The sequence below is a fragment of the Lipotes vexillifer genome, unplaced genomic scaffold (assembly GCF_000442215.2).
Source record: "Lipotes vexillifer unplaced genomic scaffold, Lipotes_vexillifer_v1.1 scaffold308, whole genome shotgun sequence".
In the NCBI taxonomy this organism is placed as follows: domain Eukaryota; kingdom Metazoa; phylum Chordata; class Mammalia; order Artiodactyla; family Lipotidae; genus Lipotes; species Lipotes vexillifer.
The window spans coordinates 3237611-3254602 of NW_006792985.1; the positions used below are offsets into that span (position 1 = coordinate 3237611).

General features: G+C 45.0%; 1 protein-coding gene across 1 annotated transcript in view; it reads right to left on the minus strand.

Annotated features, from left to right (window-relative positions):
• The window catches only part of EPHX2 (epoxide hydrolase 2), a 57840-nt gene extending 42508 nt beyond the window's left edge, over nt 1-15332 (minus strand). Inside the window, exons 1-2 of the mRNA XM_007466164.1 lie at nt 15232-15332; nt 2506-2590 (exon numbers count right to left, since the gene is read on the minus strand). Of these exons, the coding sequence (XP_007466226.1) occupies nt 2506-2590; nt 15232-15332 (186 nt within the window). The remainder of the gene's footprint in view (nt 1-2505; nt 2591-15231) is intronic.
• Between the last annotated feature and the right edge of the window lie 1660 nt (nt 15333-16992).

Sequence of the window (16992 nt, forward strand, 5' to 3'; positions counted from 1 at the left end):
AAAATGAGGTCGGGGGGCCCTAATCCAATCTGACTGGTGTCCTTATAAGAACAGGCGATTAGGACACAGACACACAGAGAAGAAAGAATGTGAGGACACAGGGAGAAGTCGGCCACCTACAAGCCAAGGAGAGAGGCCTCATTAGAAACCAACCCTGCCAACACCTTGGTCTTGGGCTTCTAGCCTCCAGAGCTATGAGAAAATAAACTTTGTTGTTTAAGCCACCCAGTCTGTGGTATTTTGTTATGGTAGCCCTAGAAAACGAATACACCCATTAATAGCAGAATGGATTGTGGTATACTTATACACTATCATAGTAGCACTCTTGTATACAATAGTCCCGAACTAAAAATTACCCAAATACCCATCAATAGCAGAATGATAGAGAGCCCAGAAAAAAACCCCACATGTCGGGGCTTCCCTGATGGTGCAGCGGTTGAGAGTCCACCTGACGATGCAGGGGACACGGGTTCGTGCCCGGGTCCAGGAGGATCCCACATGCCGCGGAGCGGCTGGGCCCGTGAGCCATGGCCGCTGAGCCTGCGCGTCCGGAGCCTGTGCTCCACAACGGGAGGGGCCCCGGCAGTGAGAGGCCCGTGTACCGGAAAAAAAACCCAAAAAAACAAAAACCACATGTCAATTAATTTATGACAAAGGAGCCAAGAGTACATGATGAGGAAAGAACAGTCTCTTCAATAAATGGTGTTGGGAAAACTGTATAGTCACGTGTAAATGAATGAAATTCATACCACTTTTCCCTTTCCTTACCTTCCAACAATATTACTGCAGCTTTTTTTTAATTGATTCACGCTTCAGTAATGTTTATCCCCAATGGTATCATTACAGTTTTCATTCACGAGTTGCCAAAATATGTGTGTGTGTGTGTGTGTGTGTATGTGTGTGTGTGTGAAAGAGAGAGAGTTTTAAAGTGACCACAATTCACTACACTCCCCACGCTAAGACCACACTTATCTTCACTGGAAAGGTGGGCTTTGCTTTCTATTATGCTGGGCCCCAAGTTCCCTGTTAGACTGATAGGTGGCTGTAATTCATAAATTAAAAAAAAAAAAACAGACTGCTTTATCTGTGTGCTCATAGAGTAGGTTCTCAATAGCCTTTCTTCTCTGAGGCACTAATTGAGAATTCAAGTGGTTTTAGATCCTGATTACTTTATTTAAAAATAATCTCCAACTACACTTCAATTTAAAAAAATCTAGGTTGTAGTAACAACAATAACTACTATTTACTGAGCACTGATTACGTGCCAGGCACTGTGCTAAGCACTTTTCAAGCTTCATAACAACCTAGGAGACGGAGCATGTTATCGATCTCATTTTACAGGTGGCAAAACAGAGACTTTGAGAGGTTCTGTGACTCGCTGTGCTCACACGTCTGTAAGTGGGAGCTATGATCCAAATCCCGACATCAGATTCCAAAGTCCACCCATCTTATAGTTGGTAATTAACAAAACTTCCCCTGACCCAGTGGCCCTTGTCTGAAAATAAGTACTCTAAGCATGACTACTGTCAAGAAAACAGAAAATAATAGGTTGGCAAGGATGTGGAAACACTGGAAACCTTGTGCACTGTTGGGAGGAAAATGTAAAATGGTGCAGCCACTATGGAAAACACTGTGGTGGTTCCTCAAAAAATTAAAAATGGAAAACTACCCTATGATCCAGAAATCCCACTTCTGTATATATATCTAGAAAAACTGAAAGCAAGATTTCAAACCAATATTTGTACACCCATGCTCCTAGCAGCATTAGACATGGTGACCAAAAGGAGGAAGTAACCTAAATGTCCATCGATAGACGAATGGATAAACAGAATGTAGTCTATCCATACAATGGAATATCATTAATCCTTAAAAAAGGAAATTGTGACACATGCTACAATATGGATGAACCTTGAAGACATCATGCTAAGCAAAGTAAGCCAGTCACTAGAGGACAAATATTGCATGATTCCAGTTATATAAGATATGTATAGTAGCTAAATAGAGGCAGGAAGTTCAATAGTGGTTGCCAGGGGTTGGGGAAAGGAGGAATGGGCAGTTGCTGTTTAATGGGTATAGAGTTTCAGTTTTGCAAGATGAAAAGAGTTCTGGAGATGGACGGTGGTGTTGGTTACCCAGCGTGAATATACTTAACACTACCGAATTGTATACTTAAAAATGATCAAGGTGGTAAATTTTATGTGATGTGTATTTAACCACAGCTAAAGGGGGAAAAAAAAAACCTACTCTAGCTGCTGTAATTCCCTGGCATAGATCTTCAAGGGCTTGGAAATTTCCTAATCACTGGGGTGTGGCCCTCTGCTTGGATCAAAGAGACAATAAACAATCTGAAATGTCTCCAGCCCAGTCTTGTGAGTTAAGTGTTATAAGAGGTAAACGGGTGAGGCAGACATGGCCCTGCCCTCACGGAGCTTACAGTCAGCAGGGGAGATGGGTGTGTAGTTACAGAACACCTTTGCAAGGGGGGTCTATGAGGTATCGCCACACCTGGGAAAATGTGATCTCTCCCTTCATCATGCGGGCACTGGAACCATCTGGGCCTCCTTTCATGAAAGCTCCATTTAGAAAGCCTCTGCAAGACACAAAGAAACATCAGGAACGTTCAAATGACTTCATCACAATGGCAGGTAGGGGACATACACCTTGATTTTGGACTTCTAGCCTCTGGAACTGTTGTTGAAGCCACCCAGTCTGTGGTCCTTCGTTATGGTAACCCTAGGTGATTAATACACCTCAATTCATATCCATCTCTTATATGTGGTCCCGAGGAGTAGCAGACACAGAGAGAGCAGCTCATTGCCCTCTCACTTCCCTACATTACAAAACATAAGGTCCCATTCCACTTTCTTGATCATTTCCCACACCCAGTGGTGGCTGAGCTACCCCAGCATGGCTGGCTGGGTGACATCAGCCAGATAATGGATGGCACGTACCTGGCATGCACGCACAACTCTGAATCCCTGGCTGACTTTAATAACCCATCACCACATCATATACCACTGCATCCAGACACTGATTTATGATCCTTCTTAGTACGGTGTCCCAGGCAAATATTTACAGTGGGCTGGAATTGGCACCCCAGTTAAAAGTATTTATCATTCCCATGTTAAGAGAACAAATATCTGGGAGTTTCATATCTGATAAAAGTCAACAACCTTTTACCTGACTAACCCTGTTACAGGTAACAATAATCAACTTTAGACAAAACATTAAAAAAATATATATCCCTACTATTTGTAGCCTTGCTCAATTTTCCAGCATCAGCAGTGGCTTTGGCACATCTTTGCCATCAGTTATCTTTTTTAAAAAACAGCACTGTTAAATTATACTTACATAACACCCAATTCACATGTTCTCAGTGTACGATTCAATGACTTGTAGTAATTTTATAGAGGTGTGCAAATATCACCACGTTGCAGTTTTAGAGCATTTCCATCACCTCGAAAAGATCCCTTGTGCCCTTCCCCAGCTGCCGTCCAATTTCAAAGAGCAATATACGGTTCAACTCAACAATCTTGCACGGAGGACCGAAGGCATCAAGGCATTGTGCCAGATGCCGTGATATAAAAATGGAAAAATTTGGATCTATTCTTAGGGAGCTCACAGGAGAACAAGGGAGGCAACATATAAACAAATAACTATTACACAGTGGGTGAGTGAGATGGAAAAGCAAAGGGAAAATGTTTTTTCTGCCTGAAGATTAGGGGCTGATAAAAGAAGGGAAGTGAAGGAAGAATACAGCTCTAGAGGAAGGAGATGTCAATGACTCTATAGGACAGAAGCAGGCAGTATTTTTTAAAAAGGAAGCAATTTGAGATAAGTTGTTGGCATTGGAAAGCATGACTTTCAAATTTTAAGGTTAATAAAAGCAGTGAACAGTAAAATGGCTATTACAGAAAATGAAATTAGTGAATCAAAAGACCCACCAAATTTTGCAAGAACAAAGAGTAAAATGATGAAGCAATTAAAATTAATGTGCAAAAAGATAAGACCTATGGAGGTCAAATTCCTTCAATAAACAAGAAAAATCACAGAAGGAAAGATCAGAGAAGCAATAGTCAAAGGAATAAGGGGAGAAGATGTCTCTGGGCTGAAGAAAAATCTGAGCTCTCAAATCAAAAGTGTTCGCCGAACACCAGGCAAAATTAATGAAAAAAGAATCACAGCAGGCATAGGGTAGGGAAATGTTTCAATTCCTGGGATAAGAAAGTATAACAGACAACGTTTTGTGTAGAAAAACAGATTATACACAAAAGAAAAACAATTCAGACTGATAACAGCCTTCTATTCTGCAACTTTAAATGTAAGAAGATTGTGGAGTAATACTCAGGAGACACTGAGATAAAAAGATAACAAGAAACAATACCCCCCAAATCTATCCACAGACAACTTACTTTACGTCCAGTGAGGCTCCTTTGTTTTAGAGATCTTGGATGATTTCAATAACTGACCAGTTGGGTCATTTGGTTTTTTCTCTTCCCATGCTTTAAATTCCCGCTCTTGTTTTAAATTCACCAATAAAGAGTGAGCCCACAAAACCACGGTGGTCCCCACCATGATCCCCAGTTAAAGCATAATTCGGGCCCATGTGCTCGCTCTCTTTCTCCTCACGTCCTCACTGTGTGACCCTAGGAGTGCTGTGTAATTTCCAGGTCTTGTAAGTAACAAACCTTTACTTTTTTTCTCTGATGACTACTCCTGAAGGGCATCTTGCAGTCACAGTAAGAAACACAAGGGCTGGTCCGACCACAACATTGATTATTGATAAGCTGAGAACCACACAAACCACTTTCAGACAGGTAAAACTAATACAATTGTTTGCTATCATGCCTTTCCTGGAAAAAAAATTCAAGAAAGACTTCTAGTCAACTTAAAAATAGATCAAAATAAAAATCTTGAGGACAGGAAAGAGACTGTTTAAAAGAAATGATAACAAACAATTGGAAATGAAATTTTTTTAAAATATCATTTGCCTTAAAATTAAAAAACAAAAATAAATCTAATGAAAGAGGTTTAAGACCTCTACACTAAAAACTACAAAATTAAGAGAAATTAAAACCCTTGAAAGAGATTAGTGGGGGACCTTCAAGATGGCAGAGGAGTAAGACGTGCAGATCATCTTCCTCCCCACAAATACATCAGAAATACATCTACACGTGGAACAACTCCTACAGAACACCTACTGAATGCTGGCAGAAGACCTCAGACCTCTCAAAAGGCAAGAAACTCCCCCAGGGACCTTCACGGAGGAGTAAGACATGGAGATCACCTTCCTCCCCAAAAATACATCAGAAATACATCGACATGTGGAACAACTCCTACAGAACACCTACTGAACGCTAGCAGACCTCAGACTTCCCAAAAGGCAAGAAACTCCCCACGTACCTGGGTAGGGAAAAGAAAAAGAAAAAACAGAGACAAAAGAATACGGACAGGACCTACACCAGTGGGAGGGAGCTGTGAAGGAGGAAAGGTTTCCACACAGAAGCCCCTTCGCGGGCGGAGGCTGCGGGTGGCGGAGTGGGGAAGCTCCAGAGCCGCGGGGGAGAGCACAGCAACAGGGGTGCAGAGGGCAAAGCGGAGAGATTCCCGCACAGAGGACCAGGGCCGACCGGCACTCACCAGCCCGAGAGGCTTGTCTGCTCACTCGCTGGGGCGGGCGGGGCCGGGAGCTGAGGCTCGGCGGGGAGCGCAGGGAGAGGACTGGGGGTGGCGGCGTGAACACAGCCTGCAGGGGGTTAGTGCGCCACGGCTGGACGGGAGGGAGCCCGGGAAAATGTCTGGAGCTGCCGAAGAGGTAAGAGACCATTGTTTCGTGGGGTGTGAGGAGAGGGGATTCAGAGCACCGCCTAAACGAGGGCCAGAGACGGGCGCGAGCCGCGGCTAAAAGCACGGACCCCAGAGACGGTCATGAGACGCTAAGGCTGCTGCTGCCGCCACCAAGAAGCCTGTGTGCGAGCACAGCTCACTATCCACACCTCCCGAACACACGGCATGCCTCAGGCTGTTGCAACATTACTCCAGCCTCTGCCGCTGCAGGCTCACCCCGCATTCCACACCCCTCCCTGCCCCTGGCCTCAGTGAGCCAGAGCCCCCAAATCAGCTGCTCCTTTAACCCCGTCCTGTCTGGGTGCAGAACAGCTGCCCTCAGGCGACCTACACGCAGAGGCGGGGCCAAATCCAAAACTGAGCCCCGGGAGCTGTGAGAACAAAGAAGAGAGAGGGGAATCTCTCCCAGCAGCCTCAGGAGCAGCGGATTAAATCTCCACAATCAACTTGATGCACCCTGCATCTGTGGAATACATGAATAGACAACGAATCATCCCAAATCGAGGAGGTGGACTTTGGGAGCAACTGTAGACTTGGGGTTTGCTTTCTGCACCTAATTTTTTTTCTGGTTTTATGTTTATCTTAGTTTAGTATTTAGAGTTTATTATCATTGGTAGATTTGTTTATTGATTTGGTTGCTCTTCTGCTTTTTTAAAAAATATACAGATATATATATTTCTTTCCTTTTTCTCTTTTTCTGAGTGTGTACGTGTATGCTTCTTTGGGTGATACTGTCTGTATAACTTTGCTTTGTCCTAGGGTGTTCTGTCTGCCCATTTTTCTTGTTGTTGTGGGGGTTTTTTTTTTTTTTTTTTTGGATAGTTTTTAGCACTTGTTATCACTGGTGGATTTGTTTTTTTGGTTTGGTTGCTCTCCTGTTTTTGTTTTACTACTTTTTTCTTTTTAATAATTTTTATTTTTTATTTTAATAACTTTATTTATTTTATTTTATTTTTCTTTCTGTCTTTCTTTTTTTTTTTTTTTTCCTCCCTTTTCTTCTGAGCCGTGTGGCTGACAGGGTCTTGGTGCTCCGGCTGGGTGTCAGGCCTGAGCCTCTGAGGTGGGAGAGCCGAGTTCAGGACATTACTCCACCAGAGACCTCCTGGCCCATGTAATATCAAACAGTGAAAGCTCTCCCAGAGATCTCCATCTCAACGCTAACACCCAGCTCCTGTCAATGACCAGCAAGCTACAGTGCTGGACACCCTATGTCACACAACTAGCAAGACAGGGACACAACCCCACCCATTAGCAGAGAGGCTGCCTAAAATCATAATAAGGTCACAGACACCCCAAAACACACCACCAGACGTGGACCTGCCCACCAGAAAGACAAGATCCAGCCTCATCCACCAGAACACAGGCACCAGGGCCCTCCACCAGGAAGCCTATGCAACCCACTGAATCAGCCTTACCCACTGGGGGAAGACACCAAAAACAACAGGAACTATGAACCTGCAGCCTGTGAAAAGGAGACCCCGAACACAGTAAGTTAAGCAAAATGGGAAGACAGAGAAACACACAGCAGATGAAGGAGCAAGGTAAAAACCCACCAGACCAAACAAATGAAGAGGAAATAGGCAGTCTACCTGAAAAAGAATTCAGAGTAATGATAGTAAAGATGATCCAAAATCTTGGAAATAAAATGGAGAAAATACAAGAAATGTTTAACAAGGACCTAGAAGAACTAAAGAGCAAACAAACAATGATGAACGACACAATAAATGAAATTAAAAATTCTCTAGAAGGAATCAGTAGCAGAAGAACTGAGGCAGAAGAACGGATAAGTGACCTGGAGGATAAAATTGTGGAAATAACTACCGCAGAGCAGAATAAAGAAAAAAGAATGAAAAGAATTGAGGACAGTCTCAGAGACCTCTGGACAACATTAAATGCAACAACATTTGAATTATAGGGGTCTCAGAAGAAGAGGAGAAAAAAAAAGGGACTGAGAAAATATTTGAAGAGATTATAGTTGAAAACTTCCCTAATATGGGAAAGGAAATAGTCAGCCAAGTCCAGGAAGTGCAGAGAGTCCCATACAGGATAAATCCAAGGAGAAACACACCAAGACATATTAATCAAACTATCAAAAATTAAATACAAAGAAAAAGTATTAAAAGCATCAAGGCAAAAGCAACAAATAACATACAAGGGAATCCCCATAAGGTTAACAGCTGATCTTTCGGGAGAAACTCTGCAAGCCAGAAGGGAGTGGCAGGACATATTTAAAGTGATAAAAGGGAAAAACCTACAACCAAGATTACTCTACCCAGCAAGGATCTCATTCAGATTTGACAGAGAAATTAAAAGCTTTACAGACAACCAAAAGCTAAGAGAATTCAGCACCACCAAACCAGCTTTACAACAAATGCTAAAGGAACTTCTCCAGGCAGGAAACACAAGAGAAGGAAAAGACCTACAATAATAAATCCAAAACAATTAAGAAAATGGTAATAGGAACATACATGTTGATAACTACCTTAAATGTAAATGGTTTAAATGTTCCAACCAAAAGACATAGACTGGCTGAATGGACACAAAATCAAGACCCATATATGTGCTGTCTACAAGAGACCCACTTCAGACCTAGGGACACATACAGACCGAAAGTGAGGGGATAGAAAAAGATATTCTATGCAAATGGAAATCAAAAGAAAGCTGGAGTAGCAATTCTCATATCAGACAAAATAGACTTTAAAACAAAGACTATTACAGGAGACAAAGAAGGACACTACATAATGATGAAGGGATCAATCCAAGAAGAAGATACAACAATTGTAAATATTTATGCATCCAATATAGGAGCACCTCAATACATAAGGCAAATGCTAGCAGCCATAATAAGGGAAATCAACAGTAACACAATCATAGTAGGGGACTTTAACACCCCACTTTCACCAATGGACAGATCATCCAAAATGAAAATAAATAAAGAAACCCAAGCTTGAAATGATACATTAAACAATATGGACCTAAAACTGACCATTTTAACCACTTTTAAGTATACAGATCAGTGCCATTAAGTACATTGTTGTGCAACCATCACCACTATCCATCTCCAGAACTTTTTCATCTTCCTATCTTTACAACCTAAAATTTTGCACCCATTAAACAATACTCCTCTTTCTCCCTCCCAGCCATCATTTTAAATCAGATTATATTGCATACATTTTGTATCCTCCTCAATCATCCAGAAAACATTACTTGTATATGAAATTTAATCTTACACTGTTTACTATAATCGTTATTAGTGATTTTTGCACAACTGAACTCTTGAGACTCAACCATTATATCTAGAATTCAATTGTTGTCCCCCAAAGGGATTCTTCACCTACTGAATACATACATTCATAGCTAATAATGTACAGCTGACCCTTGAACAACACTGGGGTTTAGGGGCACTGACCCTCTGCAAAAATCCCTGTATAACCCATAGTTGGCCCTCTGAGTATGTGGTTCCTCAAAATCCTTGGATTTGACCAACCTCAGATAGTGTGGTACTGTAGTATTCACTACTGAAAACAAACAAACAAACGAAAACAATGTACTAGTGGACCTGTGCAGTTCAAACTTGTGTTGGTCAAGGGTCAACTGTATTAGGCAAAGGAGCTGGAAGCAGCAGATTTGTCTCATGATAAAACTGGAAGCAAAGTAATCTACCTGCCTGGGGAACATTCTGGTGAGAGTGAGTATGAGAGGCTGGAAGGAAGGATGGTTAAGTAACCTGGCTGTGGCAGTGTGGGCCAGAATGTTATTACTGTTTCCACCGCAACTGGCCAATAGCAGATGGGTGTACTGCGATTCAATCCTGACACTACCTGTCCAGAGTTAGCACAGACCCCACAGGTTAAAGGCAAGTCTTCCACAGACCTGCCCTCACGTCAGACACCAGCTGCAGTCTCAGGGGTTCTCCAGGCCACCCATACTTCTGACCATCTGGCTACAAATTTGGGGGTTTCCACAACCCTCCAGTTCTGAAAATTCACTAGAACAACTTACAGAACACTGAAAAGTGTTACTTACTTTTAAGTTTTACTATTAAGTTTTATTTTAAAGAATACAGAGAAGGCAAGGTCTGTGAGGGCGCACAGAGCATCTGGGCCATCTCCCCATGAAATCAGAGCACATCATCCTCCTGGCAAATTGATGCGGTCACCAACCAGGAAGCTCCACTGAGCCTCAGTGTACAGAGATTTTATTGGGGCTTCATTAGGCATGATTGATTAACTCATTGGCTACATGTTCTAACTAAATCCCCAGGATTCTCCCCTCCCTAGAGCTCTGGCAGGTGCAAAGTCTCAAACCTCTAATCACAGAGATCGGTCTTTCTGGTGACCAGGCCCCATTAGGAAGCTCTGCAGAACCTCCCACCAAGTGAGTAACCTCATTAGCACAACAAAGACACACTGATCACTCAGGAAATCCCAAGGGTTTTTAGAAGCTCTGTACTAGGAGCCCAGGACAAACACCAGACAAATTCATCATTATATTGATAGGAAAAACACAGGTAGCAATGAACATGTCTGCTGACAGAAAAGATTATGTTAATAGTGTGAGTTACTATATATGCATATTAAAAAAACAAAAGTAATCTTAAGGAGAACAAGAAACAAAACGTATCAGTAAGAAGACTAGAAACAAGATGTTTCCCCAAGGGAAGCTGGAAGAAAAGAACTTGATCAACCCAACTAAAGATGGAAAAAAGAAGGGAGAAAAAAAGAATCAGCAGAAGAGATGGTAAGTAGAAAACATAAAACATCATGGTAGAAATCAAGAATTCCTAGAAATCAAGAAGAAAGTGACAATCCAATACAAAAATGGGCAAATGGTATAAATAGGTAAACACCAAAGGAAAAAATACAAATGGCCAACAAAAATGAACAGTGGAGAGGAAAATGCAGACTGATACAAGGTAATGTTTTTCCTTCATCTGACTGGCAAAAGTTTAAAAGGGTTGGGACTTCCCTGGTGGCGCAGTGGTTAAGAATCCGCCTGCCAATGCAGGGGACACGGGTTTGAGCCCTGGTCCGGGAAGATCCTACATGCCGTGGTGCAACTAAGCTGGTGAGCCACAACTACTAAGCCTGCACTCCAGAGCCTGCAAGCCACAACTACTGAAACCCGTATGCCACAACTGCACCTAGAGCCCGTGCTCTGCAACAAGAGAAGCCACTGCAATGAGAACCCTCTGTACCACAATGAAGAATAGCCCCCGCTAGCTGCAACTAGAGAAAGCCTGTGCGCAGCAATTAAGACCCAACACAGCCAAAAATAAATAAAGAAATAAATTTATAAAAAAAAAAAGGTTTAAGAGAATCATCTCCTCTGCAGGGAGGATCTGGGCTGGCCTTCTCATGCAATGTTGGGACAGGTACAGCATTTTTTGAACAGCTTGGCAGGATCTGTCAATATTTGAAATGTAAATACATACGCTTTTACTTGGCAACTCCACTTTTAGAAAACTACCCTACAAAAAAATTACAGTGACATTATTTGTAAAAGTGACAACCAACAAATAAATAAATGTCCACCAACAGGGAAAAATGGTTAAATAAATTATGCCTCTTCCATATTATGGAATACTAAGGAGTGGTTAAAAAGAGCAAGGTAGATCTATGTAAATAGACACAAAAGATATCCAACTGTCAAATGAAATAAAATAGTTAAGATTACGTAAAAAACTTAAAACCTAGAACAATACATGTTCTATGATTCTATTGGGTTTTTTTTTAACCTACCTGTCTACCAATCTACCTACCTACCAATCTATGCGTAAATGTGTCTGTAAATTCATATAAGTAAGTGACAGGCTGACGATCCCTTATTTGAAACCTCAGAACTACATGAGTTTCAAAAGTCAGAATTTTTCCGATTGTAAAGGTAAAATGGGAGATATACCACACATTAAGTAACATCTCCAGGAGAGCCTGCAGCAGCCTTCATAATCAAACTCATTAATATGTTTACAGTGAGATGTGTGATTATTTACAGTAGTAGGATAGATAATGGCAATAAATAGCCTCATGCTTGTTCAGATCAGACTTGCTACCACATGAAGACAGGTCGGATTTTACTGCCCCAAAATTATGAAAACAAACAAACTAAACCGTTGGTTTTGGATAAATGAACTATGTATCAACTAAGATGATATCTGGGATGGGGAAAGGAACAAGGAAGGGTGAAGAGGCACTTAACATTTCCTGTTCTACATTATTCTGTTCATTTGAATATTTTCATAAGAAGAATGCATTTTTGTTATCAGTTGTCAAATTAAAACCCATATGTAAAATTAAAAATGAGGAAAGATGCTTGAGAGAGTACAGAAAAGCCCAGAGGTGCAAAGAGCAACCCCAAATCTGGGAACTGCCCCAGAAGCTCCTGGAAACATTCAATAAATATTTCCTGAAACAACACACAGGATATGAGTAGGAAGTTCTGGTTCTCAAATACTCTTTCTGTATTTGCTGGTCACTTGTTTCTCATGCTCAGAAAACGTTCACTGAGCATTGCATATGGCAAGCACCTCAAGTTCTAGGGTAAACATTTTTGAAAGAAACGGACACTTTAATCATTCCAAGGGTTCAGTCAGTCCAGTGGTGCCAGGCAGACCGTCCACGAGGCTGGGTGAGAAGGTATTAAATGAAGCACACGATGACTGTCTACATGTCAGATCTGGATCTCAGGGAACCATCCTGGTTCCTCCAGATCACGTCAGCCTCAGTTGCCAAGGCATCACCATCTCCAGCAAGCACACCCTCAGCGGCCTCTGCTCTGGAGGACCACAGATGAGATTGGAGCTCCCTCTCCCTCCTTCCCCTGTATGATGCTGGAGGAATCTGCATCTCTCTGTTTCACCCCAGGTATTCAACAATCTCTCCACTGCTGGAGTTCAGCACAGCCACTGGCCCCCGCACCACCTTGTCCTCAGGCAGGTATTGACAGATGTCTGGGTCCTCACCCCCTAATCCACTCTCGGCTTCAACACCATCCTCACAGGCTTCCTTTGTCCTCCGCTGGGCCCTGCAGCCTGGATTCTTCATCCTTATCTTCGTCTTCCATGCCAGTGACCCTGCAAACTCCTAGCTCAAGAAGGTCTCGTCTGCTTCCGTTCCAGTCTCCACCGGGCTTCACCATCTCTCCACACCGTTCCCCCCTCCAGCTGCCAAACTCTCAAATCTTAAACTGGGAGCAGTGGCCTCTTTCCTCTTGCCAGTGTACTTGATCCATCACCGCAGCTGATGGTGAGTAACAATTATTTTACTACACCTCCACCCCAACTCAACTCAGAGTCAACTGCTATCAAATTAGGTACATGCTCAGCCTGACTTTCGTGCGCTGCTACAATGCAGGCCCAGCCAACTGCCCCACTTCCCTCTCATGCCTTCTCTCCTGTCTGGCTAGGCTGTAATATTCAGTGTTTTGTGAACTCTCCTTGCTTTCCACCTCCCAGCCTTTGCTCACCTGGAAAGTCCTCCCTTCACATCTCTCCTCATCAGCATCCTATCAGTCTTCTCAGGGTCTGCCTCTGTTTCCTGATTCCCCCTGATCAGACCTAATCTCTCCCTCCTTTGAAGCAACTAAGAACTCTGTACCTCTCGTGGCACTGCCTTCATTTTGAACTATGGCATCTGTGGATGTCTGAGTTTTTATACCAGATAGCAAGCAAGCTGGAAATGCCCAGTGCAAGGTAGGCCCTTGAGGCTCACTGTCTGAATTCACACCTTCATGGTTAGTTCACAGACTCCATAGGCTAATAAGGTCAAAGTCACGGACTCTGACCTCCTGGGGTCAGCTAGGTTTGCTATAACCTGTTTATGGCTTCTGGGAACAATCGTGACCGTGGTCACAGGGAGAATGTGTGAGTCAGTGTCACACTAGATGAACGAAATATGCCCAATAATCACTCTGAATGTGCATGAGACTTTAATAAATAAAAAGAAGCATCAGGAACACAGTTACCCACCCACCTTACATGTCATCTAATCTAACTAGCACAAAAATTTCTGGGGGAGGTGTTTTCTTATTTTAAGACTAACACTAAGGTCTCAGTTGAGTTGACTAAGTCAGGTTAAGCAAGGTCACCCAACGCTAAGTGTTAGAACTGAGATTTTAACCTGGGTCTGACTCAGAGACCAGTGCTCTTTGAAATTTCCCACATCTGTAAACTTGTACACTTGTGACCTGTGTACTCACAAATATACTCTCAAGTATATTCACTGGTACACTCACAAGTATACTTGTGACTTGTATATTCACAAGTCATGTTCACTCCCACATTGACGAGGTCACAGGTACAAACATATCTCATATTGTAGCTTACTCTCTTTTTATGTGTTCAAAAAAAAATAAAATTTATGGGCCAAAAACCAACACCGTGGTTAAAAGAGCTTCCAGGAAATGCAATCAAAACCATAGTGAGCTATCACTTCATATCTGTTAGAATGGCTATTATCAAAAAGACAAGCAATAATGTGTTTTGGCAAGGATGTGGAGAAAGGGAAACCTTTGTACAGCGCCGACTGGAATGTAAATTGGTGCAGCCAGAGGGATATTTTGGTATATTTGGTATATTTGGTATATTTTGGTATATTTGGTATTTGGTATATTTCTTCCAGGCATTTTCAACATGTAGCTTTTTTCCATAGTTGAAAAATAGTTTTTCCATAGTTTCCATGTTGTATAAATAGTTGTACACTCTGGTGGATTAGTTTTTTTGCACTTATTATAACAGATATTTTCTGATGTCACTGAAATCTCTTCCTGAACGTCACGTTTACTGGTGATGCTTCCTTGTCTACCATTTTCCAGTGCTTAGGCTTTGGGGCCATTTCTGGTTTGCTGCTATAACGTGCAGGGCACAGGACTTTTTTCTCTAGAAACCTGAGCTTAGGTCAGGGGCTTCCCTGGTGGCGCAGTGGTTGAGGGTCCGCCTGCAGATTCAGGGGACACGGGCTCGTGCCGCGGTCCGGGAAGATCCCACATGCCGCGGAGCGGCTGGGCCCGTGAGCCACGGCCGCTGAGCCTGCGCGTCCGGAGCCTGCGCGTCCGGAGCCTGTGCTCCGCAACGGGAGAGGCCACAACAGTGAGAGGCCCGCGTACCACACACAAAAACAGAAAAGCTTTCAATATAAAGGTCAATTTTGGAGTCCTTAGAGAGATTTAAATAATCAGCATTCAGAAAGACAGTGGATCTAGTTACACACACTGGTACTTTAGGGTCGAGTAATTGTTTTAACCTTTCACCTGGCGCTCTCGCCCTACAGCAACCTGAAACCAGAGCTGGGCGTCCCGAAAGGCAACTTCTCCCAGGGGTCGCGCCCCTGCCGCCCGGACACACCCGCGCAGGCTTCTGAGTGCGGGCAGCGGCCCGGGTCCCCTTACCTGGGCAGCGCCAGCTCCTCCTCCGCACGGTCCCAGGAGCTGGCGAGCGAGGGCAGCGCCAGGACCCCGTCCAGGTCGAACACGGCAGCACGCAGCGCCATGACTGCCTGCACCTCAGCCTTCCACCCAGGTACAGACCGCTGCAAGGAGATGCACGAAGGCCGGGGCGCGGGACCAGAGCGGCGAGCCGACGGGGCCTCCCAAGTCGAGTTCGGCCCCGCCCAAGCCCCCTGTCCTGGCCCCGGCTCCGCCCCTGCCCCGGCCTCAGCCCCGCCCCCTGTTCTGGCCCCGGCGCCCCCAACCCCCTGCCCTGGCCTCCGCCTCGCCCCCTGTACCGGACTTGACCACGCCCCACACCCGCCCCGCCTCCTGTTCTGGCCCCGACCCCCCTCCCCCCCTTGCCCTGGCCCCCCTCACCCCTTTGCCCTGGCCTCCGCCTTGCCCCCTGTCCCGGATTTGACCACGCCCCACCTCCGCTCCAACCCCTTGTCCTGGTGCCGCCGGCGTTTCGTCCCACCGGGCCTCCCTTGATGTACCCGCACCCACGGCGGCCTGGGCTCCATCCCCACCGCCTCCCGGCGCCTGGACCCGGGGCTAGAATCTCACTTCGGCCCGGAGAGAAGCGGGGCCTGAGAAAGAGCCAGCGGCCACAGACCCTTGAGAGAGAGAGAGAGAGAGAGAGATGCCAAAAGATTCTTCATGAAATATTTGGATCCTCTGTATTCGTTTTGGTTGTCATATCTAGTAAAGTAATAGCTTTGTTGCCCTTCTTTTCTAGATTCTGTACATATAGTTACAGGTCTGTCACTATCCTGACCATGAGCCTCTAGTCACACTCTTCTTTGTCAAAGCAAAATGTATTTCTAGAATAAAATATCATGCTCCAGGTATTGTATGCCAACCCAGAATACGTCCATCCCAGTCTCTTGTGAAATGAAGTTTAGAAGGAATAAATGTGAACTATGATTACCCCTTTGTACAGCCTTCTTATACTAATGCTGCAGGGGCTTCCCTGGTGGCGCAGTGGTTGAGGGTCCGCCTGCAGATTCAGGGGACACGGGCTCGTGCCGCGGTCCGGGAAGATCCCACATGCCGCGGAGCGGCTGGGCCCGTGAGCCACGGCCGCTGAGCCTGCGCGTCCGGAGCCTGCGCGTCCGGAGCCTGCGCGTCCGGAGCCTGTGCTCCGCAACGGGAGAGGCCACAACAGTGAGAGGCCCGCGTACCACACACAAAAACAGAAAAGCTTTCAATATAAAGGTCAATTTTGGAGTCCTTAGAGAGATTTAAATAATCAGCATTCAGAAAGACAGTGGATCTAGTTACACACACTGGTACTTTAGGGTCGAGTAATTGTTTTAACCTTTCACCTGGCGCTCTCGCCCTACAGCAACCTGAAACCAGAGCTGGGCGTCCCGAAAGGCAACTTCTCCCAGGGGTCGCGCCCCTGCCGCCCGGACACACCCGCGCAGGCTTCTGAGTGCGGGCAGCGGCCCGGGTCCCCTTACCTGGGCAGCGCCAGCTCCTCCTCCGCACGGTCCCAGGAGCTGGCGAGCGAGGGCAGCGCCAGGACCCCGTCCAGGTCGAACACGGCAGCACGCAGCGCCATGACTGCCTGCACCTCAGCCTTCCACCCAGGTACAGACCGCTGCAAGGAGATGCACGAAGGCCGGGGCGCGGGACCAGAGCGGCGAGCCGACGGGGCCTCCCAAGTCGAGTTCGGCCCCGCCCAAGCCCCCTGTCCTGGCCCCGGCTCCGCCCCTG